Source organism: Hibiscus syriacus, unplaced genomic scaffold, assembly GCF_006381635.1.
Source record: "Hibiscus syriacus cultivar Baekdansim isolate YM2019G1 unplaced genomic scaffold, ASM638163v2 tig00000340_pilon, whole genome shotgun sequence".
Lineage (NCBI taxonomy): Eukaryota > Viridiplantae > Streptophyta > Magnoliopsida > Malvales > Malvaceae > Hibiscus > Hibiscus syriacus.
The window spans coordinates 3463632-3489233 of record NW_024061783.1 but is presented as its reverse complement, the minus strand read 5'-3'; the positions used below and the strand labels follow the sequence as shown (position 1 = coordinate 3489233).

The window sequence follows — 25602 nt, the reverse complement described above, 5'->3', positions numbered from 1 at the left end:
GGAAGTCAACTTCAGTAAAATATTTTTTTTGCCTAGCACTTCAGAGCTAGCAGAGTTCCCCATGTACACTTGTTCGTCATTCTTCATATCCTTGACTCGGTGAACAATTCCCTTTTAGCGTAGAAATGTTTGGAAGCGCTGGTGTCAACGATCCACTCAACATTATTCTCCATCAAGCTGACTTCGGAAACCGTCATAACTATGACATCGTAAGCATTCTCAACGTTATTCAGTTGTGTTTGTTCTCATTCTGGTGGTTTAATCGTTTCTGGCACTGGTAGGCTTTGTGTCCAGTCAATCTGCACACATAGCAGTTGAAGGGTTTCGGTGGAGCCTTCTCATTCGTAGGCTTCTTGAAGTTAACAGTTTTATGGATTTTGACCTTTTTGTTTTTTTCCACTTTGTCTGTTGGGTTTATTAAACCTGGCCCCTAAGGCAGACCCAAATTCAACTAGATTAGCCTTAAAATAAATATTAGCAGAAGATGTCAACTTATCCTTAATTCAATTGTGTTTTAGAGAGTTGTGATAGTCAGATCAAGACTTAGGTAGCTTTTCGATGAGGACGTTTGCTTCCAAAACTTCACACATCTTTATGCTCTCAGCTAAGATGTCAGAAACTAGCTTTTCATAATCGTGATCTTAATCCATTATCGGCTTGGTGTAGGATATCTGGAACAAGAGACACTCACCCACCACATACTTCTTTATCCCAAGATCGTTAGCTTTGTACTTCTTCTTCAACGTGTCCCACATCACTTTGGCATTTTTCTCTTTAAGAAACATGTCAAAAAGTTTGTTTGACATGTTACTTAAAAGAAAACCTCGAATAATCTTGTTATCCTTCTCGTACTTCTCCAAGGATGCTTGAGAAGGAACAACAACTACTACATATAGAAGGACTTCACTAGAAGGAATATGAGTTGAGTCACCTTTGACAACATTGAATGCGACATCTAAGGACGACAAAGTGGGTTGAGGCACCGATTTTAGTAACACGTAGTCAAGGTCGTGTTGTTCGAAGAAAATTATTATCCTTTGGTACCACCTCCTATAATTTGTCCTGTCAAGAGCGTCAAACTTAGATAGGTCATGAACAAGCTTAGTCATGGTGTTCAACCCTTTGCAGTTTAAAGTTTATTTTTAAATTGTTGGAAATAGAAACTGCAAAATGAGATCGTTGGCACTGACTGAAAATTAATAAAATAAATAAACAGTAAATCGAATAATCGTTTCGTGGTATAAACCACTGTCTTAGAAACGAGTTTCGTCTAGATGTGTGTAATCGCTGCTATAGGCGATTGTCCCCCGAGGTTAGCACGACTCTTTTAAAATTCGTACACCCAAATTTCAGAGTGAACAAAGGTGGAATTGCTCCTCAGTGGAAAAAGGAATAAAGCTTTTAAGAGAATTTATAAAGGAGAGGAAATGCTTTCAATTGTTAGATGATATAAAAATGAGAAAAATCATATCTATTTATAGGCTGAATGCATGGGTAAAATCGTAAAAAAGAATCATTCATAAGCACTAATTTATTTCTGAATTAATCACGTAATTAATTTTTTGATTCCTCTGTTAATAGCTGGCTAAACTTGAACACAAAATAGTCTAGATTCATACTGAAAAAATAGCTATTAAACTAGCTATTATATCAATTGAAATCAAGGCTCCTTTATTTTTTTTTGATAAAATCGGCAATTAATCTGTTGTCTACATGAATTAAGGTTCGAACGTAACCTCAAAATCATCTAGGTTCAACCATGGAAATGTATCAGTCAAATTTCCAGAAAGAAACAACCGTTACAGTTGTAAATTCATAGCAGATTAAATTTTAGTTTGTTATCTGTCAGCTAACTAATAACGGATAAATACAACAATTAAATTACTGATTTAAAAAATATCATTCTACCTACAAATGTGTTTTTAAAAAAAATCATTTCAGTTTTACAAACATTTGCAATTCTTCTATATTTTTTCTAAAAAAACATAAAATGCACGAGGAGATGCTACAATGACCATGACTACGATCAAGAGCCAAGCAACTGGACGAACGAATGACTGCGACGCTCGCGTTCGAGGGAATATCTTATCCACATTCAACAAGGAGGGAAGAAGGTGTCTCTTTAAATACCCTTCACAAAAGATGTTTCCTTTCAATATGAAATAAGTGTCCTTAATTTTCAAAGCACAACCACCATGTATATGTGTGTGATGATGTTTGTGTATGTTATATCATAAAAAAATACAGTGACAAAAGATGGATAAAAGAGATAAGGATATCTCACATGTCGCTTGATGGTTTATAATTATAAGAATAGATGATTGGTATGTGAATGCCTACTATGTATATGATCATTGAAACAGAAAATGGTTAGTTTACTTGGTAAGTGAAAGCTTTAATAGACAAAGTTAGCGTATAGGGTAAATTTAGCTGTTGACGTGCAAATAAATAGACAGAAACAGAGTTAAAAAATTTATTTTAGGGTGTAAAATTTAAAAATTATTCCGATTACATCTTTATATTTCTATTTTTTCCCTCCGTCCATTTTTATTAGTTTAATCCAAACTTTATATACACTTGTCCCAAGAAGTAACTACTATTAAGGCTGAGCAACGAACCGAGAAAATCGAAAAATCGACACGAATCAAATAAAACGGTTCGGTTCGAATTAACCTTATACGGTTCGGTTTCGGATTGATTTAAACATTCAAATTTTTTTAATTCGGTTCGGGTTTTCCATATGAAACTCATTTGTTCCATATTGAACCGAACAAAACAATTTGGGTCAGTTCAATCGATTACCCACTTACCCTTACCCATAAACGGTAAGCCCAAATGCCCAATTAAAGTAAATACAAAAAAATCATAAATCTAATAATACTTTCAGTTTATGAAAAACCGCATTATTGAACCGAACCGAACAAAAAAAATCGATTTCACATATTTCGGTTTTTTAACCATTCGATTTCGGTTTATATTTTAAAAAACCGTTTATTACGGTTCAGTTCCATTTTTAGTAAAAAATCGAACCGAACCGAATACACCCCTAGTAACTATTATGCCGGTGAAAAACAAAAATATATTGTAGAAAAATGTATTTAAGTAATTTTTTAAGGAATAATGACTATAAATAAGGTAATGTTAAGTAACTTTGTAATGTAAAATTAAGTTTAATTCATTAATAGGAATTTGTATCTTTATTGTTAATGCGAAATATAGGTAAGGGGTCCACATGGCCTACCTGTACAAAACCCTAAAATAAATATTTAAATAAAAAATTCATCATCCAAAAACAACACTTACTTAAAATTAATAAAAAGAACTATGTTCCATAATAATGAAATATATAAATGAAATTATGTAGATGGTGGCTAATTATTTTAAACTCAAGCAGATATAGAATTATTTTTTTATAATTTAAATATTTATATTATAACCCTTTTCACTTTAATTTTATATTCTCAGATTTTTAGAATTTTATATCATTATATTCTAATATAACATATCAAATTAACACCATTCAGTATATAGTTTAAGGCTGGTCCCTAAACTAAAGTGTTTATATTTATTAGTAGTGTAACTAAAAATAGAAACTTTGGTTAACATTGCCTTCATAATAAATTTGACAGGTAGATGCTAGGTAGGCAAAGGTTGCATTTTATTCATTAAAAATGAAAAGAAAAAAAAATAATAATATCCCTTCTTTAATGTATGAAATTATAGTTTTGGTCATTCTATCATTTTTACATTTTATTTTGACATCATTTGGTCCTATTATTTTTATGATATCATTAGTTGACCCCCCCTTTTTTTTTATCTAAATTGTTATTTTTTAAATTATGATCATTTTTCTTTGATAAACTCTAAATCTCACCCTAATCTTATATAGAGAGGAAGGGGAAGGGGAGACTCTGGAGGAGGAAGGAATTAAAGTACTCCTAGTGTACGTAAGACTCGTGACCTAAGGGTATACGAGGGAACAAAGATAAACAACTTGATTAACTAGTCAAATATACTTGTGACTTCGTAAACACTTTTACGTTGTATGTAAAAAATTATCTAATAAATGTGTGACACGTGACCTTTAATAATTGTCTTTTTTTTCGATTATTTGTAGAAACACACATAAAACAAGGGAGAAAGTTTAAAAAGTAATTCATTTTTAAGAAACCAAATAATCTTATATAGAGAGGAAGGGGAAGGGGAGATTCTGGAGGAGGAAGGAATTAAAGTACTCCTAGTGTACATAAGACTCGACCTAAGGGTATACAAGGGAACAAAGATAAACAACTTGATTAACTAGTCAAATATACTTGTGACTTCGTAAACACTTTTACGTTATATGTAAAAAATTATCTAATAAATGTGTGACACGTGACCTTTAATAATTGTCTTTTTTTTCGATTATTTGTAGAAACACACATAAAACAAGGGAGAAAGTTTAAAAATTAATTCATTTTTAAGAAACCAAATAATCTTAAGCCCCAAGCACTTCAATTTTGAGAATATCTATTTCTAGTGCACCAATTTTCATGTATGAATTTTCATTTTAATTTTGCTTTTCACATAAAAAAAACTAGAAGTCTCAAAATTTATCACAAAACACTTCAACGGTGAAAATCTATCTATATGAATATAAAATCAAAATCTCAACTATCCAAAATTACCTTTAAAACACTTAATTTTATTTATAATGACAACTAATTAAAAAAATAGAATCTAAACCATTCATTGATGAAGACTGACAATATTTTTAAAAAATGATAGGAAATAATTAAATATTAAATATTTACTTCAATAAAAAATAAATATTTAAAATTAAAATAGTATAATAAATCCTTAATATTAAAGTTATGATTTTTTATCAATATATGATCACTACAAGTGATAATATCTATTTTAGAGATTCTCAATCATTTGATTATAAACTGTGCAAAAACCCCGTTACTGTTGGCTAGCATGGGTATAAGGATTGGAATATTTTTTTTTAAAGTTTTGTGTTCTTTTTTAAGGTTTTCAAAAATTTTGGGCTCTTTTATTTCATAAAAATATAATATTTTTTTTAATTTTAAATAATTTTTTTAAAATTACTTGAACATGACATATATCACTTAACGGAAGAAACTATCGCCGTTAACGGACCGAACAACTAAAATGTTAATGTTTGTAAAGTTAAACATTAAGATAAGTCAAAAAAAATATCTTAGACAACTATTCGTAAAAAAATGTATAATTTAGACAATATTAAACCCATATTATAAAATAGAAAATGATAAAATAACCATTACCCTAAATCTTTGGTCTCTTTAACCATTACCTTGTAGTGATTAAATTGATAATATATATTTTTAAAACTCTTAATCATTTGATAATAAATATTTAAATATTTTATTATTATTAGTAATCGAATATAAAATTTTTAAAAATTATTATTATTATTTTAATTATTAAGATAAATTAATTCATGCTATTAAAACTATATTTTAATAATAGGTGTAGCAGTAATATATTATAAAATAGGAAAGTAAAAGGATAAATAAGCATTGCCCTACGTCCTACTCGAGCATCGGGAAAACAAAGAGTAAATTGTAAGGCAAAGGACTCACGTGGAAGCATGCGAGCGTGAAGGAGGTATCGGTTTTGGGTTATTCAGAGCGGCCATTAATGCCCCCACATATGTCGCTCTGCTCCTTTCCTTCCTCTATCTTTTTGGCTTTTCTCTTGTATACATTTGAGTACCAAAATAAAAGAAATTTTATTATTTTTTTTAATTTTAATTAAAATATAATTAAAAAACATAGTCCGGAGTTGTTTTTTCATTTAAGCCTTACTATACTATGTAACAAAATCATCATTATGGCTTTGAAAAGCTTTCAAAGGCAATGAATTATTATCGTTTCCATGGGGGTATAACCAATAAAAAAGAAGTCACTAAAAAACAGTATCTCACAGTCACAGTGACAGAGCTCTTCTTTTTCGCTTTAATGCTATTTCTAAAGGGGCATTGAGTAGTGTTCTTGGTCCTTCTGTTTTTCCAAACTTTGGAATTTTGTTGGCGAGTGTTTTCAGGGGGCTTATATTATTCATTTTGGGCTGTTGGGTTTTTTGTTTTTTGTTTTTTGAGAAGTTGACCTAAACGAACAACCCCCATTCGGTGTCTGATTTGGAGATTCTCTGGTGTTAGGCAGGGATTTGGAGGTGTCTTTCAAGTTGAAGCAAGTTTTTTTTTACCTGATTTTTTAGTGGGTTTTCTTTGATTTACATGTTGAAGAAGAAGCTACATTTGGGTTAAATTTCAAGGTTTGGCCTTTTGGGAAAGAACTGGCTTGAGCACTCGAGTAAAATTGGGTTAAAGCATCTGTCTTTTCAAGGTGAGACAATGGCTTGCGTGAAGCTTGGATCCAAAACTGATGCGTTTCAAAGACAAGGGCAGGCTTGGTATGTAATTGATCTCTGCAATTATATTACATATGTTCTGTCATTGACTATTGTGAGATGTTTTGTTTTGCTTTACTTAGTTTTAATCTTCTGGATGTGTCAGTTGTGCTCTCTTTCTTTCATTTTAGCTTTTGATGGTGGATTTGAGCAACCAAACTAGTTTTTGGTTTCATATTACTTGTCTGAAACTTGAGTTTTCATGCTACAGCCACTTAGATTGCTTAGTAATTCATTTGGTTGCTGCAAATACTGCTAAACAGTTGTCTAGTTTTAACTCTGTGAAGTTAGTATTTGGTAAATAGACTTGCATTATGCCATCGCCCTTTGTTTTTTGGTTGAAATTGAAGTAATGCACTTCATTAAAGCTTCGATTTGCAGAAGATGAGTAGCTTATCCGTCTTCAACCAACTTGTTATTTTGAGAAAAATTTGTTTAGACTCTTAAACACTTTAACATATAGCAGTTATGATTGAAGTTGTCATGTGGATGTACTAGTTAAATGATCAATAGAATGGCAGGACGTCTATCTTGAACCTGCGCTAAACCTATATGCTATCCTTTTTGTTTATATTTCTTATGCTTACCTCTAGAATGTTATTTGATGCATTTTGTGAACTATGATAGAATAAGTGACTTGGGTGAATACCAGGCTATGATGGTTTAATATCATGTTTAGTTTAATAGTACTAAGATTAGATAAGATCATCTATATTTTCCCCGTTTAATATCATGTCTGTTTTCAGTGTTAATATTCCTTTTCACTTTTTACCAATGCTGGAAGCTTGTTAACAATGATGGAATCAAACAAAATGAAAAAAAACGGTATTATTTCTTATCCTAGTGATTGCAAATGTGGAATCCCGAGATTTGGACGAGATGGACTTGTCATGTAGGATGTTGTGTTAATGATCATTGAGATTAGGTTATTAGTGTTTCATCTGTATAGTAGATGGTACCATTTCATATGGTTGCACATTTTTATTTATGATGAATGATGAGTTCTTTGTAGTACGTACGAAATACGAATATTTTATAATATGGGACCAAACTTCTTTGGTTTGATTCTAAGCACCCTGCATCTCCCTAAGCATGTGAAATTGTTGTTATAATTCTCTTTGTGTTGAGCTTATATGCATGTTATATTATAGGTTCTGCACAACTGGACTTCCTAGTGACATTGTTGTTGAAATTGGAGAAATGTCCTTTCATCTTCACAAGGTAATTTTCCCTTCATCATGCATATTGTTGTTATGTATCGACTCAAATTATATTTGGTAATTGAGTTGAATATTGGTGTAATTGTAGTAGTTGAAGATTATTTGGTGATCAAGTTTATTTAACTAAATATTCGTATGAAATAAGGTTTCTTGGTGACCAAGTATTTGGCTCTATAAATATAGAGAATGTCTTAAACTTTGAACCGTGAGAGAGAATTATTGCATATATGTTCCTTTTGAGGTCTCTATTTGAGAGATGGATGTTGAAAGAGTTTTTGGTAATATACGGGGTTTGTGAAACGTGTCGAGTGTTTGGGATGAAGTAAATTCCATGTATTTGAACTCTTTGTTATCTATTATTATAGTGGATTTTTTTCTTCTCTCATCGGTGGATGTAGACAGAGCCGAACAACTTTAAATTTTGCCTCTTGTGTGTGATTTATTTATGTTGATCTTGCTTTGGTTAATTTTTTAGCTTACAAATTTGTTGAATTTGTATGTTTATAAAGTCTTTTCGCTCATTTTACTGCTTTCCGCAAAATAAAGATAGAAAATTCATTCCCGTGCCGCACACCATCTTTCTAAGGCGTCATCTATTGATTTCTCTTGAGTGAACTTGCATGAACATGTACTCTTAGCGATATGCATGGTTAAATGAAGTGTCTAATCAAATAACCATACGTTTTTTTATTCTTACTCTTGTGCAGTTCCCTTTACTCTCTAGAAGTGGGGTTATGGAAAGATTAATCGCAGAAGCATCTGACGAAGAAGAAAAATGTTCCATATGCATCCGTGACATTCCTGGGGGGCCCAAAACTTTTGAACTTGTGGCGAAGTTCTGCTATGGGGTGAAACATGAACTCACTGCCTCAAATGTTGTGTACCTTCGATGTGCTGCTGAGCATCTAGAAATGACTGAGGACTACGGGGAAGGTAATCTTATTGTGCAGACTGAAACCTTTCTTACTCAAGTAGTCCTTCGAAATTGGAAAGATTCTCTCAAAGCACTTCAAACATGTGATGATATTCTCTCTTATGCTGATGAACTGAATATTACAAAAAGGTGCATCGAATCGTTAGCCACAATGGCATCTACTGATCCCAACGTATTTGGGTGGCCCATAATGGAACATGGTGGTCCTATGCAGAGCCCTGGTGGAAGTTTGTTGTGGAATGGGATAAGTACAGGGGCCAAACCAAAAAATACAAGTTTGGACTGGTGGTATGAGGATGCGTCGAATTTAAGTTTGTCTCTCTATAAGAGATTGATTTCAGCAATGGAGGCTCGTTGTATCAGAGAGGAGATAATTGCCGGCTCACTTGCTTTTTATGCGAAAAAGTATCTACCTGGTTTGATCAGGCGTCAGGGTGCTAATGATTCTAACTCTAGTGCCTGTCTTGCACCTGTGGCCTTAGGGGCTCCTCTATCGGAAGAAGATCAAAAGATTTTGCTGGAGGAGATTGACAGTTTGCTTCCTATTCAGAAAGGTCTTGTCCCATCCAAGATTTTGTTTGGACTGCTTCGGACTGCAATGATTCTCCGAGCAAGCCCATCTTGTTTATCTAACTTTGAGAAAAGGATCGGGTTGCAGCTTGATAAAGCAACCTTGGAAGATTTATTGATGCCTAATTTCTCTTATTCCATGGAAACACTTTACAATGTGGACTGTGTGCAGCGAATTCTTGAACATTTTCTTGCCATGGACCAAATCACTGGTGGAGCCTCTCCATGTTCGGCTGATGATGGTCAGATTATTGGCTCACCGTCATTAACACCAATTACAATGGTAGCCAAGCTAATTGATGGGTACCTGGCGGAGGTTGCCCCTGATGTTCATTTGAAGCTCCCCAAGTTTCAGGCTCTTGCTGCTTCAGTTCCCGACTATGCCCGGCCGTTAGATGATGGTCTATATCGTGCTATAGACATTTATCTCAAGGTACTATCCTTACCGCACATAATTGCTAATTATGTTGTTTTCTTCGTTTTTTATGCTGCAAATATTACGCGAGTTACGTTTTGACCTCTATCCAAGTTGAGTTTAGAGGCCCTTTTAAGATGTTTCGAGAATGATCAGGTAGCTTTAAATTAGGTTGGAAATTGGAATTCTTTCATTATTTAAAGAGATATAAGAGCTCAAATGCAAGTTGTTTCCTTTGTCTATTCTTTGACTGAGTCATTTTATTTGGCATTTTAACGTAAATTGCTCCTCTTGTCTACAAAGTTAACCGGCTGAAAAGCCCGATCTTATAGGAGCTAATATCTTGTTCTTAAAATCAATCGTTGCATCTTAAAGAAGGATGCAAGAAAAAATTCTTGAAATTCTTCATTGCTACAATTGTTTTAAAACGTTAACTTTCTCCTATGCTTATCAAACTTGCAGTCACATCCATGGTTGTTGGAATCTGACAGAGAACAACTATGCCGGCTGATGGACTGCCAGAAGCTCTCCTTGGAAGCCTGTACCCATGCTGCACAAAATGAGAGACTGCCACTGAGAATAGTTGTCCAAGTCCTGTTCTTTGAACAGCTTCAGCTTAGGACTTCAATCGCGGGTTGCTTTTTGGTCTCGGATAATCTTGATGGATCGCGACAGTTAAGAAGCGGGTTCGCAGGGTCAACTGATGGAGGTGGGTGGACCTCAGCTGTGAGAGAAAATCAGGTTTTGAAGGTAGGCATGGATAATATGAGAATGCGGGTTTCCGAGCTCGAGAAAGAATGCTCGAACATGAGGGAAGAAATCGAGAAGCTAGGGCGGGTGAAGGGTTCATCTAGCACTTGGGGAAATGTATCGAAGAAATTCGGATTCAAGTTGAAGTCTCAAATGTGCAGTGCACAAGAGGATTCGATAAACAACCAGAAGAATGGAAGTGGACAGATTGAGAAAGTGAAGGACATGAAAGGAAAGCACAAAAAGAACTCAAGTAAAGATGAATAATGCAATCAATCACAGTGATTTTTCTTGCTTGATATCATTGTTGTTTAGTTGTACCTTTAAACTTGGCTATAAACCATAGCTTCCCTCCTTTGATCCCACTGTAACTGTTCATGTATGTACTACATGGAGATGATGGTAGAAAATGTAATTCTTTTTCCCATTCATGTACCTTTTCCGTTTATAACGCATGTATACTCTCAGGTTATTAAGCACCACTGAAATAAAAAGATGATCATTATCATGGATGAATAGCATGCTTAAATTTTTCAGTTAAATGTTTTTAATAATTTAAAGGTAGGATTATAAATGAATGACTTATGCTTACATTTATTACCATTAACAAATTAATTATTTAAATTGATATCTTTTATAAAATATACTTATAAATATTTATATTTGTACATCTATTTCTTATATAATTATTATCATTTAGGTTGGATTATTAAATCTAAAATATAATGTTTATTTCCGGTTAATTATTCATTATTAAGCAATAGATTTTTTTAGTTGTTCACGAACATATTCAAGTATGTGCTTATGAACATATTCACAAACATATTTAGTTTGTTCATCAATATGCTAAGATGTTAGTGAACACTAAATGAGCTTGTTTACGAACATTAAACAAACTAACACGGCTACGTAATGTTAGTGAACGCTATATAAGCTTGTTTACGAACATTAAACAAACTAACACGGATACATAATTTTAAATAAATAAATACGCGTGCTTTTTAAATAAATGAGCACAAACATAATTTTAAAATTTTAACCGAGCACGATTTAGACAGAGGCCTGTTCGTTCAATCTTGGTTCAATTACAACCATATCTAATGGACTTCTTAAATAGAAATACGCTAACAACAGGGAATTGAAATAAAGGATGATTCAAAACCCACTTATTTGGCAATAAAAAAATGTTTCTTTTTCTAACTCTGAAACTATTTAACCTAACTTACTTGGGCAAGAAAGCCAGCCAGCTAACAGGTTTTTCCAAAGTGCAGCTTGAAGCTCCAGTAATGGAAGCAGCAGCATCTATATTCTTTATTGCTTTGGTGATGTAAGTTGCCTCAGGTTATACTTCGCCAACTCCTTGTATTTCTCGACAACCCCAATCAAGCAGATTGTCTGAAACCCCAAAAAATGAAGTGGAAAGCCGGATTAAGTGATCTTTCTCAAAGAGCAAATGTGCCAAAACAAGAGTTCATATTCTAGTCGATATATAATGTACTCACCTTCACAATTTCAACTACAATAGTTGTGTCAGGATTGCTAAGATCAACTTTGTGGGGTGCAGGTACAGCCTTCGCAACGGCATTTATAATTTTCATCCTGTCAGTACCAGAATTTGCACGTGCCTCATATAGTACAGCAAACTGCAGTGAATAAAAGTTACAATCCCATCACATATTATACATTCTGAATTTGATTAAACCAAAGCCATGCTGTCATTTATTCATGCAGGGTCCTTGGTGTAGACACTAATTTTCGCCCGACATTACATAATTTATCCATATTTATTATATGACTTATTTATAGTATATTATATACATATATTATATGGTGAATACGCATTGCATATTTATGAAGTTACTTAAGTGCATGCACCTGTATACATTATATATACATTTTTTTACATATGAAATTTACATATAGTAATGTTGCTTGGTTTTGTATCAGGCTCAAACCCAAAGCCCGTTACAAGCAAAGCCCAACACATGTGTAACCCTAGGTGAGTTAGGGTTTCTCTCCTTCTGCCATTCACTGCCACAATAAGCCAGATAGAGAACTCTTGGAGAGCGCTTCACGCCAACGGCAACCATCTTCTGAGCTTTCTGTCGTACCACCAAATTAAAAATAGAAAACGCAAATCTCTTGAGAAATCGAGCTAAAAATAGTGTTCTAAAGCTATAAATACGCATGCAAGGAACAGAGGAGAGGAGGCTAGGAATTTCATCAAAAATGGGGGGACCTTTGGTTTTCATTTTCATTTTCATTCCATCTCTTTTTTAAAGTGCAAAACCCCTTTGTCGTGTTTTGTTACTTTCGTGTGGCTTCCAAACGATCAATTGCTTCCTCGCCGCACTCATTCATTGGCTGTTGCTCGATAAGTTGCCATTTTCACTTCTTTAATATCTTGTACGAGGGGATGAAAATTGGGAGGACACACAAAACGCACAAGGAAATTATACAAGAAACACGACAAGAAAAAACACGGTAGAGAAAGAGACGAACAGTAGGAAAAACGAAGGCCGGATCCGAATTCCTAGCATCGAGACGAACCTTCCCTTGAAGTTTGGTGTTGAACGGCCATCGGAGATTGGCGACAAGCGGTTATCCCTTCCCGGCGAGAGGGTGGCAAAGCTTTCTCTCCTTCTCGTGTTAATCTGGTAAAAGAAAAAGGGTGGGCTCTCTTTTAATTTCTCTTTGTATTTTAAATATGTACTGCATTTCTTAACGCATGGGTTGTTTCTACATTAAACCATTCTAGTTTTGAATGATTTTATTTTGGTCCTATTTCTGCACCATCACATGACCCTTATCATTGTTTATTATTATGGCCTCACAAATCACGCCATTTACACCTGTGGACCGAACCACCATGACACTTGCCCCACTTCACAATCACACATCAACCATCCAAGTTTCAAATTTGTGCAAGTGGAGATTGGTTAACGCATATAATGTTTTTTTTACTAGTACATATATATATCATACAAGTACCATAATAGTTAAGTTTCAGTTTGTTTTTTTCCCTTTGATTTGTTTATTTTTATTATTTTTACTTTTTCCATTCGATTTATTATTTTATTTTTATTTTCTATTTTTTCCCATTTTTATGTATTTAATATTTTTTTAATATTTTTTTTATTTTATTTAACATTTTCTACTCTTTTAGAAGAACTTCAACCAATCAAAGATAAGCAATTTGAATCGGATTTTAAAATTTTAATTTAAACTCTTAATTTTCACAATTAAAGACAACCGATAAATTAATTGGTACCGAAAGGGCGGTTCAAGGGTGTTAACCCTTCCTTGACCGTAACCGACTCCCGAGCCCGACATATTGCTGGTAAAACGCAGATCAGGTAAGATGGTGTTCGATCTACCTAAATATCGTTTTAAAATGATCGGTGGCGACTCTTAATTCATTTTCCTAAGTCGAAGCCCAATTCCGGATATTTCAACCGAAAGACGGTTCCGACAGCTTGGCGACTCTGCTGGGGATAAGTAAGTGAGTCAGGCCGAAATTAATTTTCGGTTGTCCTTTTATGCGAAAATGTTAAATTTTAATTTTAATTTATTAATCGATTCCAATTATTTATCTTTGATTATTTTGTTTCAAATAAATAGTTGTACTGACGTTTTTTTTTAATGATTTCAGATTTTTTCAAAATTGTCATCTCTAAGCTCTAAACCCGAGCTCCGAACCCGTTTTAAGTGGGGGTGAAAGCGACGCATTCGTGTGAATTTATTTACCGCATATGCCTAGCAAGTAGCCTTCGGGATTCATATACCTTATGTCTTCGTGTGAATTTATTCACCGTGTGGGCATAAGGGAATGTGTCCTCTCGAGTTTAACTTAGTCCACACAAGCTTGTAATAGGCTTAGGACTAAGGGTCTGGCAAGCCCAATGGGGCACCGGCAATGAGAACTCGAGTACCTTTTTAGAACCTAAACCGGGAGAGTACAGGGAATTAGAGCCCACCCCAAGACCTCATTCCAAACCCTAGGATGCTTTGTTTCCTGCTTTATTTTCTGTTCAAAGCATGCGAACTAGATAAATATGCGGCTAGGATTTGTTTGAAATTATCATGCGGGATAGAAATCATGTATGTATAGGAATATTAAGCATGTTCGGGTAGATTATCATGTGTGGTAGGATTTTTTATTTTTTTTATTTTGATTTACCTCACTAACCCCTTTTATTTTTTGTTTTATTTCATTTTGTTTTCATCATTCGCATCATTTAAAACGAGGTATTGATCCACCAAAAATGTGTTTGTTAAACATGAATAATCTACATTAATGGACAAAAAGATTATAATACAAAGATATAAAAGGCTCAGAAGCCCAGCCGTGGTCAAAGAACACTCGGAGGCAAAGGGTACAGAGGCAAGACGAGGAAAATGTTACTGACCCGGAGAGTCCTTTCGAAAACTGCGAGATCAAGATGGCGAAACCCTAGCTAAGCTGGAGATCATTATTGATAAATTCTAGAAACAAATCGATAAACTTTGGGTGGAGGGCTCCGATGGCACTTTCGTTTGGAACAAGCTCGACATAGAGTGAAAGCCGACGATGCAGTCCTTCGAGACCTTTTGGGGGCAAGCAGCTCGTTATTTGCACATTTTAGCCAAAGGAGCCAGATAGGTTTGACAGGGTATTCAACCGGTGACAGACGAAGGCATAAGACTAGTCAACCTATCAGAAGCTGTTCGGGGTATATGCCTTCAAAATATTTTTGTCTCTTAAGACGTAACACTTTTGCCCCAATAAGGATTATTTATAATAACAGGTACATTTTTTGGATCAATGCCTCGAACATTTCATGCATCATGCATTCAGACATATTGTGCATTTTGTTATTTTTCTTTACATTCGCATTATTTTTCATTTTTTTTACATTCACAAGTCTCATAAAAAATGAGAACATTTTGATTCTATGACATATAAGGAGCTTTACCAACAGTTGTTTGACGCACAAGTGGTGTCACCATATCCAGAGAAATCCATGAAGCCTCATACCCCAGGTAGTATGATGAGAACGCTCATTGCGAAAATCATAGCGGAGTCTCAGGGCGCACTATCGAGAATTACTCCACAATCAAGAGAATCATACATAAAATACGTAACAAGAATCGGATCGACTTCAACAACTTGGGGGCATCCAAGTGAGGAAGACCATTTCATCATTTGAGACATTTTGTTTGAATTTGTTTTTTCATTTTTTTCTCAAGTTTTTGTAAGGACTTTTGAATAAATTTATGTTACTTTAAAGATGTTAAACAATGAATCACATTTGCAAACTTGCAATTCTTTGAATATCATCTGAATTAAGAAACTCTGAAATGGTTCAAAGTTATATATCTTTGACGAAGTAACATGATTTAAAACAAGGAATTTGACTTTACCCAGAATATACACTCAAACACCGTACCCTGCTCTTGTAATTAACCAATATAACATTTTCCTTTCATAAGGTGCGGACAACATGGGGCATCCTTTTGCATATGACATTATTATACTTTTTATTTAAGACGTTCAGTGATGATAATGATCTTCACAGATTGAATAGTCGAGTAAGTGAATCTAGTTTAGGTCAGTTGCTTGAAAATTGAGCTCTAAAGATGAAATTTTTTATTTTCAACAAACACCTAGACTATAACAGGTTCTTCTTGACAATCTTAAGAAATTAAATCTGTAAAACTGGGCTATTCCACTAAGGCAATTGGTTATAGAGGAAACTCGAAAGCTCTGGCTTTATGAATAGATTGTATTCAAACCATGACATTGCTCGGACACTTGGCAATTCGGTGTTTGCTCCACTGCTTTTGTCAGGCCGAAGACTTTGTGATGAGATGAACCCTTCAGTTAAACCTGATAAAAGTGATTATAATGTTAAGCTGTCCCTCTAAAGTAATTGGTTAAACGCCCCGACTTTATGGATTCAGCTAGCCAGACAATGGAAAATTAATTCAAATTTATCTGAGCAAGAAATTTTCGGTAATGTTGAACTAAGGGAGTTAAGGAACACCTGTTATAATCGACTACACACGAGCACTCAAGAATTTCATTTTTAGACCGATATTTTTCGCACTGCCTTTGTTGGATGAGCCTACAAAGCTTGAACAAATGGAAGATTTCAGAGGACCGAAATAAAATGTCTAGTAATTGGTCATTCTAGTTGCGTCATTATGTCCGCACCCACATGAAATGCCAAAGCATATTTCAATATTTTAAAAAAATGACATTTTGGGTTACCAAAACCTTAGAAAAGAGGCCAACCTAAAGCCAACTCATCCATTTGAACACTTGTCAAAGAGCTGTAACTCTGAAAGCATTAAAAGAGCTCTTGATTCCTTTGATATTTTTTGAACTCACATTTACAATTTGATTCAATTGCGAACAATACTTTACAACATTTTTATCATTTCTCTCTCCTAAAACAAGAAAAAGGAGAAAAACGTTTTCAAACAGAACAATCTCAGATATGAAATGTCTGTAAAACCCAAGCTCGAGAAGCAAATGGGGCACGATCGATTCCAAGGACCAGATTGGCAGACAAAGCACGAGACTCCATCCAAGAAATAAATCATAATTCATTCATGATTGCATGCATCTTAGACATACCTAGGTGCATCACATCCATCATTTTAGCATGCATAATTTTGCAGCTTCCAGACAACACAAGTTTAACTTCACGACGAAGGGACCGCTGGTTGTCAATAAATAACTTCCCAATTTCAACTTCACAACGAAGGATATTGGACTCCAGACAACGCAAGTTCAACTTCACGACGAAGGGACCGCTGGTTGTCAATAAACCATTTCTCAATTTCAGAGCCAATTTCAACTTCACAACGAAGGATATTGGACTCCAGACAACGCAAGTTCAACTTCACGACGAAGGGACCGCTGGTTGTCAATAAACAATTTCCCAATTTCAACTTCACAACGAAGGATATTGGACTCCAGACAACGCAAGTTCAACTTCACGACGAAGGGACCGCTGGTTGTCAATAAACAACTTCTCAATTTCAGAGCCAATTTCAACTTCACAACGAAGGATATTGGACTCCAAACAACGCAAGTTCAACTTCACGACGAAGGGACCGCTGGTTGTCAATAACCAACTTCTCAATTTCAGAGCCAATTTCAACTTCACAACGAAGGATATTGGACTCCAGACAACGCAAGTTCAACTTCACGACGAAGGGACCGCTGGTTGTCAATAAACAACTTCTCAATTTCAGAGCCAATTTCAACTTCACAAAGAAGGATATTGGACTCCAGACAACGCAAGTTCAACTTCACGACGAAGGGACCGCTGGTTGTCAATAACCAACTTCTCAATTTCAGAGCCAATTTCAACTTCACAATGAAGGATATTGGACTCCAGACAACGTAAGTTCAACTTCACGACGAAGGGACCGCTGGTTGTCAATAAACAACTTCTCAATTTCAGAGCCAATTTCAACTTCACAACGAAGGATATTGGACTCCAGACAACGCAAGTTCAACTTCACGACGAAGGGACCGCTGGTTGTCAATAAACAATTTCCCAATTTCAGAGCCAATTTCAACTTCACAACGAAGGATTGGACTCCAGACAACGCAAGTTCAACTTCACGACGAAGGGACCGCTGGTTGTCAATAAACAATTTCCCAAACTCAGAGCCAATTTCAACTTCACTGCGAAGGATATTGGACTCCAGACAACGCAAGTTCAACTTCACGACGAAGGGACCGCTGGTTGTCAATAAACAATTTCCCAAACCCAGAGCCAATTTCAACTTCACGGCGGAGGATATTGGACTTGGAACAATACAACTTACTTGGATTTCAACTTCACGAGGAAGGATATCCAATTCCAGGCTCAGCTTAACGACGAAGGGGCAATCCACAGTTTCAACTTCACGACGAAGGGAATCATGCTCACCAGCAACATTCATCTTTAAATTGGATTTCAACTTCACGACGAAGGATATCCAAGTCGAGAAGGGCTATCTGCCAAAGACCCCCGAGTTCGATTACACTCAGCTTCGAGGGCATATCATTTACAGCATAGCCCAAGGCAAGAAGGGCTATCTATCAATAAAATTGTCGAGTTCGATTTCATTCAGCTCGAGGGCCTGTCAACCACATGGTGGAGTGAAAGAACTACTTTCCAGTCGAATATTTTCTAATACGGACTACAAACGAGAAGCCACATTCCAATCCCGAACTACGGCTTTAACTCTATTATTTCGAGATGGACTCAACCTCGCGACGGAAGGGCCATCCACAACTCAATTCGACAGGGAGTTATCCTTTCAGAGTCAATTTTTCAACTCCACTAAACGAAAATTTGAGTCTTTTTGTCTTTGTCTTATTTTTCGTTACACGAAAAAAGATAAAGAGGGGCAGCTGTAGACACTAATTTTCGCCCGACATTACATAATTTATCCATATTTATTATATGACTTATTTATAGTATATTATATACATATATTATATGGTGAATACGCATTGCATATTTATGAAGTTACTTAAGTGCATGCACCTGTATACATTATATATACATTTTTTTACATATGAAATTTACATATAGTAATGTTGCTTGGTTTTGTATCAGGCTCAAACCCAAAGCCCGTTACAAGCAAAGCCCAACACATGTGTAACCCTAGGTGAGTTAGGGTTTCTCTCCTTCCGCCATTCACTACCACAATAAGCCAGATAGAGAACTCTTGGAGAGTCTTCGCGCTTCACGCCAACGGCAACCATCTTCTGAGCTTTCTGTCGTACCACCAAATTAAAAATAGAAAACGCAAATCTCTCGAGAAATCGAGCTAAAAATAGAGTTCTAAAGCTATAAATACGCATGCAAGGAACAGAGGAGAGGAGGCTGGGAATTTCATCAAAAATGGGGGGGACCTTTGGTTTTCATTTTCATTTTCATTCCATCTCTTTTTTAAAGTGCAAAACCCCTTTGTCGTGTTTTGTTACTTTCGTGTGGCTTCCAAACGATCAATTGCTTCCTCGCCGCACTCATTCATTGGCTGTTGCTCGATAAGTTGCCATTTTCACTTCTTTAATATCTTGTACGAGGGGATGAAAATTGGGAGGACACACAAAACGCACAAGGAAATTATACAAGAAACACGACAAGAAAAAACACGGTAGAGAAAGAGACGAACAGTAGGAAAAACGAAGGCCGGATCCGAATTCCTAGCATCGAGACGAACCTTCCCTTGAAGTTTGGTGTTGAACGGCCATCGGAGATTGGCGACAAGCAGTTATCCCTTCCCGGCGAGAGGGTGGCAAAGCTTTCTCTCCTTCTCGTGTTAATCTGGTAAAAGAAAAAGGGTGGGCTCTCTTTTAATTTCTCTTTGTATTTTAAATATGTACTGCATTTCTTAACGCATGGGTTGTTTCTACATTAAACCATTCTAGTTTTGAATGATTTTATTTTGGTCCTATTTCTGCACCATCACATGACCCTTATCATTGTTTATTATTATGGCCTCACAAATCACGCCATTTACACCTGTGGACCGAACCACCATGACACTTGCCCCACTTCACAATCACACATCAACCATCCAAGTTTCAAATTTGTGCAAGTGGAGATTGGTTAACGCATATAATGTTTTTTTTACTAGTACATATATATCATACAAGTACCATAATAGTTAAGTTTCAGTTTGTTTTTTTCCCTTTGATTTGTTTATTTTTATTATTTTTACTTTTTCCATTCGATTTATTATTTTATTTTTATTTTCTATTTTTTCCCATTTTTATGTATTTAATATTTTTTTTATTTTATTTAACATTTTCTACTCTTTTAGAAGAACTTCAACCAATCAAAGATAAGCAATTTGAATCGGATTTTAAAATTTTAATTTAAACTCTTAATTTTCACAATTAAAGACAACCGATAAATTAATTGGTACCGAAAGGGCGGTTCAAGGGTGTTAACCCTTCCTTGACCGTAACCGACTCCCGAGCCCGACATATTGCTGGTAAAACGCAGATCAGGTAAGATGGTGTTCGATCTACCTAAATATCGTTTTAAAATGATCGGTGGCGACTCTTAATTCATTTTCCTAAGTCGAAGCCCAATTCCGGATATTTCAACCGAAAGACGGTTCTAACACTTGGCAAAACAAACCTGACCCGTATAGAGTGAATAAATCATCGAAATATGGGTTCAAGTTAGCTATCTTGCAAACTAAAAGAAGGCATTCAAATATCTAGAAAGTTTATTCTTTTATATATCAAAGCGAATCATGAGCTGAATGGCTCGTCATGAATACATTTCACTGCTTAGTTTATTGATAAATTGGGGGTACAAGACATCAAGTCCAAGAAAGCTGTAATGGATCAAACACTGATTTAAATCCATAGTAGTTAATCTTACAATTTCTGAGAACATTCTAATTTCCTGGAAAATTCACACCAAGTGAAAACTCACTTGGCAGCTACTACAGCTATTTAAAGGATTTGACCGGTCCAAATTGTACCTTCCCTAAAGAAGAAAAGGAAGCCCCACACATTTAAGCAAACAACCACCTTGAGCTAAAACTAGAAGTAATGGCTTTAAACCGTGTAGCTTCCATATAAGTCATGCATTTGGATTGTGTCAGATCTAAGTTTGATTCATGTCTGAATGGGATCAACCAAAGACAAATAACAAAGATGCTTAAAGAACATTTAAACTTTTCTGTACAAATACAACAATGTTTATAGAAAGCAAGTTAAATTCAATGAGCCTTTCCCATCCTATGGATTCAATAACTTAAGTTGAATATACGTCCTTGTATTTTATGGAAAATCAGTTTTTAGAAGCACTAAAAGAAATTCATGACTTGAAAACCAAAACAAAGAGAATGGGAATTCATCTATTTTGTACCTTCCTAGGATTCTGTGTCTCCACTGGAAAATACTGCTCGATGAGAGGCTTCATTGCTCTAGTAATTTCCTCTTCTGAAGAATAGCATGCTACTTCAATAGGTAAGACTCTTAAAATGAACCTAAACCATAGAAACAAGAAGATTTTAGCTTGCTACTACCAAGACACCATTTCCCATGTGCATGTGCTTTGTTTATGGAACATAACATGCAAGTGAAGAATGAACCTCGACATGTGCTTCCTTGTTAATGCAGCGGACGTCATCATATACTGCGCAATGTCTTTGGGACTAGGAACTCCATCTCTCTTCCTCATTTGAACAAAGATAACACCATTACAGCCTGAATCAAGGTTGAAGAACAGCCTCTGTTCGACCAGGATGCAAGGGGAAAAAGGTTCATGTAAAAAAAAAATAGAAAGAGAAAAGATGCAATAATGGCCAGCATCACCCATTTGTTTACAAGAGAATGATTAGTAATTGCATTAGAAAAGCATGACAAATTCAACACTAAAAAGAGAACTGAATATGGAAGGAAAAAGTACTAAACAGAAAAAAATATGAATATTTCATTTCTAAACAAATAAAAAAATCAGATGAACCATGTACAAGGTTGATAAATTAAATACAATAAGCTAGTAGGTTTTAGTTTTTATAGGTAAAGAAAGCTCAATGTAACACAGAAGGAACAACCTCATTTAGGCTACTTGCATTTAGCATTTATGATACTATGTTAAATTCACATAAAAGTAACAAGAAAAATATTGTACAAGTATTTTTTTAATTTATTTCTTCTACTTTTTCAATAAGCATATAATTGCCTTAGTTCTCCCCATTTCATGCAAGATGTCAAAAACATAACCTCAGGTCAAAAAGGTATGCCGCCATCCAGATAAAATTATTTATTCTTTTTTACCCAAACGTGTCTATCCTCATTCTGGCATCCATTAATCTGCAAAATCAATTACAAACTTTAGCAGTCGTATTTTACTAACCTTACTCTTATCTCCAAGCTCGTTGAGCTCAGCTTCAATAAGCTTATCAATAGATTTCTCTTTTTCACTGGTTGCACTCTTTGATGTATCTGTTTCAAGACATTGTTTCTTTGCTGATGGCTCCTCCAACTTATCTACTTGGTTTGATGTATCTGTTTCAAGGCATTGTTTCTTTTCCGGTGGCTCCTCCGACTTATCAACTTGATTTTCAATATTTTCTCCATCCTTCTGACTATCATTGGTCTCTTCTGCTGTCTTTCCATGGCACACATCATCTGAATTTGAATGATCCAAATCTTTATTTGTTAAACTTTCTTGACTAGCATCTGATTTAACAACTTCCTCTTGCCCTTCCTCCTCTTGTTCCTCATCACCCTTCTCCTCATCATCACTATATGAGAAAGTAATCTTTTGATTTAGAGGCTTATTTGGTGACACTGCAGGTTCCTCTCCAAAATCCTTTCCATTGACTATCTCTTCAAAAAACTGCATGGAAGTAAAATAACCAGAAGCTTAACGTGAATGCACAAAAGAATAGCAGAGGAGCATTAGCAATTGCCTTAACTAAAACATAGGAATAAACAGTATATACATGGACAGAATTTTAAGGCACCGTACTCATGTTGACATGGCGTTGCAGAGATACTGGGCCAAAATACGAGCCCGATTTGGTCTTTAAAATAAGAACTCAGTTACTTCACATGAGCCAATTCAAAGATAATTTTTTTTTAAAAAAAAGGAGAAGAAATCAAAGATTGGAGATGATGACAGGGAATTGCTGATCAAAGGGAGAATATTATAAAACCAAGACTCTTTGGATGCAAACAATCCTATCAATGAATTAAACGTAAACTTACAGTCAACATAATGAATAAAGAGAAGGCAAGAGGAAGAATTGGACGAGAATAGGATAAAGCAGCAAGACAGTGTGAGAAAAGTGGATACACCTAACATCTATAATATCAAAATAATATTTTTTAGCCGAAAGTCAGATAATCTTTGATTCATAGTCTTAAATAATAATTCGTGAACAAAAAAACACACTTGAAAAGAAAATGAACCATGAACACAGTTAAGGTATGGAAAAGAAGAAGGCTTAAAGAGCAATGTCACAAGACTCACAACTTTCATCACATTTCAAGCCCTACGATTTATAAATTTATAGAAGCTGATGAGATTCTAAGATTCAACTTCACATTATTAGTTCAAAATCAAAGCTTTAACTGATTTTAATCTGGTATAAATCCCCCAGCTAAAAACCATGCCTCTCCATCAGAGCAATCAAAACATTAAACAATATACAGTTTGAAAGTAAATAAAACAAATACGGGAAGAAGAAATCAGAAACAACTTTGGACATTAATCAAACCCCAGAAAATAAACTCAGCAATCAATTTGCAAATAAAAAAAAAGTAAAATTTAACAACGGAAATTGAATTACAAACGAATACCCAGATGGAAAATCATCAACCAATGATCCGAAATTAATTTAATAACAAAAAACAAAAAAAGGGTTCAACAATAAACTACAAAATAAGAAATATGAAAAGAAAAACATACAGAATCAATAACATTGATAGCTTCATGAGCAGCTTGGCGTTCTCTACCACCATCACAAGTGATCAAGAAACCTTGGACTCCAGGCCTTAATGGGTATGCTCCTTCTTTTTAACTGCTTTCTGTTTTCCAGAAAAGAAAAAAAGTAAAGTGAAGAAATACAAAAAAATGAAAATATTGAGGTGAAGAGTAAAATAGAGAGCTTGGGCTAACATTGTAGGGAAGATACTGCTTCCTCTTCTTGCCTTTGGCTGTCACAGTGTTGCCTTTTGCTTTGTTTTCGGCAGCCATTGAAGCTTCTTTAAGTGCTTTCGTACTTCCGGCTCGAGGTTCGAACAAGATTTCTACTCTTAAAAGACCGATTCGAGAGAGTTAAAAAATCAGGTTTATATAAAAGAATTTTTTGGATAAAAATATTATGTTTGAAAAATAAAATTTTAAAATAAGAGAAAATAACTTCAGTGACCAAAAATCTCATATAATATACGATTTTAATCAATTTTTTCTGGATTTGTCAAAATGACCAACAAAATCGCAATGCGATCGCTAATTCGCAACGCGATCTCCATTATCGCAAATCAGTTTCCAGATTCGCAATGCGATTTTCTAATTTCGAGTTGCGATTTTCCCAATTCGCAATGCGAATAAGTAAATCGCAATGCGAATTTGGAAAATCGTAATGCGATAATACAAAATCGCAACGCGATACTGACTTTCGCAACGCGATTCTGACTTTCGCAACGCGATTCTGACTTTCGCAACGAGATTCTGACTATCGCAACGAGATAATACAGAATCGCAATGCGATTTTCAAAGTTCGCAACAGGTTTTAGTTTCGCAACATCCTTATGAGTGGGACATACCAGATGACTTACAAACAGTTTTGCCACCAGCCATGGACAGAAGGCTACCTGGCCGACCAAAAAGTCACGATCGTATACCGTCTAAGGGTGAAGAGAAGAAGAGATCGACATGTAGTCGGTGCAAGGAAAGTGGTCATACAAGGTTGACATGTGGTTCATCAGTGCCATCACAATCATCTTTTCCTCTACCAAAATATGGATCCTCATCAAAATCCAAAGCTCATATGGTGTCAAGCAAAAGGCAATCAAAATCGCAATCATCTTCAAAATCCCAATCACAACCGACTTCACCTTTTGGGACTGTTAACTTAGGTGATTTTTAAATGCAAACGTTGTATTATGTGTATTTTATGTGTGCACTTTTAACATTTTCAGTTAGGCATGTATTAGTAACTTAGGTTTGAACATTGCTATGATCTGTTCAGTTGTTATCACTTATTAGACATTCATTTGACTATCGCAACGGGGAAATCGCAACGTGAAAATGACTATCGCAACGCGAAAATGGCTATCGCAACGCAAAAATGGCTATCGCAACGAGAAAATCGCAATGCGAAATGAAAATCGCATTGCGATTTTCTCGTTGCGATTTTCATTTCGCATTGCGATTTTCATTTCGCATTGTGATTTTCTCGTTGCGATAGTCTGTTTTGCCTTCAACATAATGCAGATTGAAAATCAACAAATCAACTAGTACATTTCAATCAATTAAACAAGCACAAATAAGAATTATATACACATCAATTAAACAAATCAACATTTACAAATCATTTTTTACAAATCAATTAAACAATCAAAAATAATAATAATTCTTATTTCCTCATCAATTATTGAATCAATGAATCAACTTTTGCACCCGTACATCCATTTCACGCAGCTCACTTAAGGATTAACCTGCAGAAACCAAACATTTGCTCAAACAAGACTTCCTACACATCTAAAACCTACAAACAACAAATTATTGAATTCTAGGTACTTAACC

At 35.1% G+C, this 25602-nt stretch overlaps 2 protein-coding genes across 2 annotated transcripts; one reads left to right on the top strand and one right to left on the bottom strand.

Annotated features, from left to right (window-relative positions):
- The first annotated feature begins 6258 nt into the window (after positions 1–6258).
- Positions 6259–10592, top strand: LOC120203027 (BTB/POZ domain-containing protein At1g30440-like). The gene is made up of 4 exons (XM_039203401.1): positions 6259–6438; positions 7587–7656; positions 8363–9592; positions 10037–10592. The coding sequence occupies exons 1-4, from the start codon at positions 6380–6382 to the stop codon at positions 10589–10591; spliced, it is 1914 nt and encodes a 637-aa protein (XP_039059332.1). The 5' UTR covers positions 6259–6379; the 3' UTR covers position 10592.
- A 994-nt stretch (positions 10593–11586) lies between these two features.
- On the bottom strand, positions 11587–24099 carry LOC120196420 (THUMP domain-containing protein 1 homolog). The gene is made up of 7 exons (XM_039198257.1): positions 23961–24099; positions 23761–23864; positions 22201–22686; positions 21434–21573; positions 21208–21328; positions 11827–11967; positions 11587–11719 (listed from the first exon to the last, which is right to left on the bottom strand). The coding sequence occupies exons 1-7, from the start codon at positions 24046–24048 to the stop codon at positions 11636–11638; spliced, it is 1164 nt and encodes a 387-aa protein (XP_039054188.1). The 5' UTR covers positions 24049–24099; the 3' UTR covers positions 11587–11635.
- Between the last annotated feature and the right edge of the window lie 1503 nt (positions 24100–25602).